This window comes from Anarrhichthys ocellatus, unplaced genomic scaffold (genome assembly GCF_004355925.1).
Source record: "Anarrhichthys ocellatus isolate YVR2014 unplaced genomic scaffold, GSC_Weel_1.0 scaffold5264, whole genome shotgun sequence".
Classification (NCBI taxonomy): Eukaryota; Metazoa; Chordata; class Actinopteri; order Perciformes; family Anarhichadidae; genus Anarrhichthys; species Anarrhichthys ocellatus.
Window position 1 is genome coordinate 1 of NW_022285238.1, and position 3629 is coordinate 3629.

Sequence of the window (3629 nt, forward strand, 5' to 3'; positions counted from 1 at the left end):
CTCTCTCTCTCTCTCTCTCTCTCTCTCTCTCTCTCTCTCTCTCTCTCCCTCTCTCTCTCGTGTCACATCAAGCCCCCTACACAGCGCCGACTAGTGGTCACATCTGATCATCACAGGACTTCAGTCTTACTTGTTTTAAGCTGTTGGCTGAAGGGAAACCTTCCGTCTGATATCATTTACTTCTAATGCACAGTGTCATTAAAAGCAGATGACATCCTCCTTTAACAGTGAACGTGATAAATATGAATGTATTCTACTTTTATCCTCTTTGTCCATTTTTCTTTCTTTTCTTCCATTTTATTCCGTTTCTGCTTTGTTCTTTTATTTCACCCCGTCTCTGCCTTCTTTATTCATTTCAGCTCTTTAATGATTGTTTGCATCTCTCACAGTTGACGACGTCTTCAAATGTCTCGTTTTGTTCGACCAACAGAAACATTCAGTTTGTGACAGAAAACAGAAAAGCTGCAAATTCTCACAGAGATTTAGCTCCATTAACCTCTAACTGTTAATGTAATAATATTAATAGTTGATGCTGTCTTGCTAAGTGTTTTTCTGAAGAACAATGAATCAGTTACTCTGTTAAATAATGATTCCTGCTCTACTCTCTTCACTCCTTCTGGAGGTTTGTGGAGATTTAATGATAATCAATAAAGGTTTGATTCAGAGTGAAGTCACAAGAAGCTTCACATGAAGTGTGTCAGGACTACAGAGTAATAAAGTCAGAATATATGCAATATGTAGATGTATAATATCTATATATAGATATTATATATAAAACGGGTCAAACATCACCACAGCTTTCGTTTCTAGTTTATTGAAAAGCTCTGAATGTCACATGTCCAAAAATACATTTCTATCATTTTATTTGATCACAAGAACATATAACAATCATTGAACTCGTATTCTTAATAATCATAAAGTATATTTAACACACAGTGATTACAAAGTGCTTAAAATAAATACAAATAATCAGATGAATAGTGATGTAGAAATAGTACTAATAAAATACACTGATACCACAAATATTCACATAGAATATACACATATATATACTTGTACATATGTATTTATAATTAAGTTAAATTGTTGCCATGAGATGACAGTGGGGGAACTAAACTAATAATTAAACTGATCTTTATGTTAAAATGTAAAACTCAATAACTCATTTAGATTTACTTGTTTTAAGACAAAGTTATTATATTGTGTTGATTGAGTAAAATATACATTTTTTAAATTATATTTGTTTTCTATATGTTCATGTTTGGCTTTCATAATGATGATGATGATAATAATAAAGATAAAGTAAACCTGAAGGCGGAACCAAAGGTTTCCACGGGTTGTTCCACGGACAGGTTTTCCAGCAGGACCCGGAAGTGACGCACTTTCCAAACTTGAGGCGACGCGCGTATCTGCGATGAATTCATTTGTATTTGTGAAATAAAAGAAGATTAATCAGTTCATCAAAGTAACCATGGCGACAAAACGTAAGTCTGACGTCACGGTTCCCGCGGAGGAAAGTGACCAACTGCTGATCAGACCTCTGTGAGTTTAAACACGTTTCTATTGTTTCTATTGTTTCTACTGTTAGTACCCACGAGACCGCTGAGTTTAAACTCTTTAATACTGTTTCTACTGTTGGTACTCACGAGACCGAACTCATTCATAAATACTCTTCTTCTGTTTCACTGACATCAGAAACTTTGACTTTTAACGAGTCTGTAGTGAACAGAACGTGCTCCTGATTAACAAGTGTGTGTGTGTGTGTGTGTGTGTGTGTGTGTGTGTGTGTGTGTGTGTGCGTGCGTCTGTCTCCAGAGGAGCAGGACAGGAGGTGGGACGGTCCTGCATCATCCTGGAGTTCAAAGGAAGAAAGATCATGGTAGGTGTGGTCCCATCAGCTGTAAACGTTACCGCCAGCTAGTGTGTAACACACGTGTGTGTGTGTGTGTGTGTGTGTGTGTGTGTGGTTTAGCTGGACTGTGGGATCCATCCCGGTCTGGAGGGGATGGACGCTCTGCCGTACATCGACCTGATCGACCCGGCTGAGATCGACCTGCTGCTCATCAGCCAGTGAGTTCATTCAAGAAATCTACTACACACTCGCACATAGACACACACACTCGCACGCACACACACTCTCACACATAGAGACACAGACACACACACTCACACAGACACGCACACACTCACATACACCCCCCCCTGATGTTTGCAGAGTGAATATTGAGCTTGTTGCTCTTCAGCTTCCACCTGGACCACTGTGGAGCTCTGCCCTGGTTCCTGCAGAAGACCAGCTTTAAAGGACGCACCTTCATGACGCACGCCACCAAGGCCATCTACCGCTGGCTGCTGTCCGACTACGTCAAAGTCAGGTGTGTGTGTGTGTGTGTGTGGGGGGGGGTTAAACACGCTCTGTGTGTGTGTGTGTGTGTGTGTGTGTGTGTGTGTGTGTGTGTGTGTGTGTGTGTGTGTGTGTGTGTGTGGTTAAAGGCGCTCTGTGTGTGTGTGTGTTGCAGTAACATCTCAGCAGATGACATGCTGTACACAGAGACAGACCTGGAGGAGAGCATGGAGAAGATCGAGACCATCAACTTCCACGAGGTGAAGGAGGTGGCCGGCATCAAGTTCTGGTGTTACCACGCCGGCCACGTCCTTGGGGCGGCCATGTTTATGATCGAGATTGCCGGCGTCAAGGTGCGTCCTGCTTCTGAGGCTCCGCCCTGATGTTCAGTCACTTCTGTCCTTCATTCAGAAAACGTTTGTGCTTTTGTTGGTCTCAACGAAGACGAGTGATCGTACACACATTAGTTTTTCTGACTGTGTGTGTGTGTGTGTGTGTAGTTGTTGTACACAGGAGACTTCTCCCGTCAGGAGGACAGACATCTGATGGCAGCAGAGATCCCGAGCGTTAAACCCGACATCCTGATCACTGTGAGTGGAGCTCACAGATGTGTTCATTCAATTACAAAAACTTTATTTAAACCCTGGCTGTAACGCCCCCCCCCCCCCCCTCAGGAGTCGACCTACGGGACTCACATCCACGAGAAGCGAGAGGAGAGGGAGGCTCGTTTCTGTAACACCGTCCACGACATCGTGAACCGGGAGGGCCGCTGTCTGATCCCCGTGTTCGCTCTGGGCCGAGCTCAGGAGCTGTTGCTCATCCTGGGTGAGATGAGCACACCTTACGTATCCCAGCATGCATTTCACCTCCAACACGTACATAGGGTACATCCAAAGTCGATTATCTGTCATCATGAATGAGTACTGCAGATAGACTGTGTATATATATAATAGAATGGTAGGGGAAACACTGGACACATATGCAACGCTGATTACCGTAATATGTGTGGTATTTGTTATGTACGTTGGTACATAGAGGGTGATAAGAAGCTGTACATGGAGGGACTTAGGACCCAGGGGAATGTAGGTGAAGGAAACAGGAACAGACGCCACACAAACAGCTGACGGTTCTTGTGTTAAAAATGTCGCTTAATAATAAAAAAAACTGCGATAACGCACGATAAAATAATTGTCGGCGTTAATTAATGCGTTAACTTGCCCAGCACTATATATATATATATATATGTATGTATGTATGTATGTATGTATGTATGTATGTATGTATGTAT

The 3629-nt window shown here is 42.6% G+C and overlaps 1 protein-coding gene across 1 annotated transcript; it reads left to right on the top strand.

Annotated features, from left to right (window-relative positions):
* Positions 1-22: 22 nt before the first annotated feature.
* LOC116379813 (cleavage and polyadenylation specificity factor subunit 3-like) lies at positions 23-3307 on the top strand. Its single transcript, XM_031841784.1, has 7 exons — positions 23-1542; positions 1816-1879; positions 1973-2070; positions 2244-2372; positions 2517-2694; positions 2842-2931; positions 3016-3307. The coding sequence occupies exons 1-7, from the start codon at positions 1472-1474 to the stop codon at positions 3259-3261; spliced, it is 876 nt and encodes a 291-aa protein (XP_031697644.1). The 5' UTR covers positions 23-1471; the 3' UTR covers positions 3262-3307.
* The last annotated feature ends 322 nt before the right edge of the window (positions 3308-3629 follow it).

What these genes read in the sequence shown, in the direction of transcription:
- LOC116379813 (XM_031841784.1), top strand. Translation starts at nt 1,472, where the DNA reads ATGGCGACAAAACGTAAGTCTGACGTCACGGTTCCCGCGGAGGAAAGT. An exon ending in GACCTGCTGCTCATCAGCCA is followed by an intron (nt 2,071 to 2,243) that starts GTGAGTTCATTC and finishes GTTGCTCTTCAG; the next exon opens with CTTCCACCTGGACCACTGTG. An exon ending in AACCCGACATCCTGATCACT is followed by an intron (nt 2,932 to 3,015) that starts GTGAGTGGAGCT and finishes CCCCCCCCTCAG; the next exon opens with GAGTCGACCTACGGGACTCA.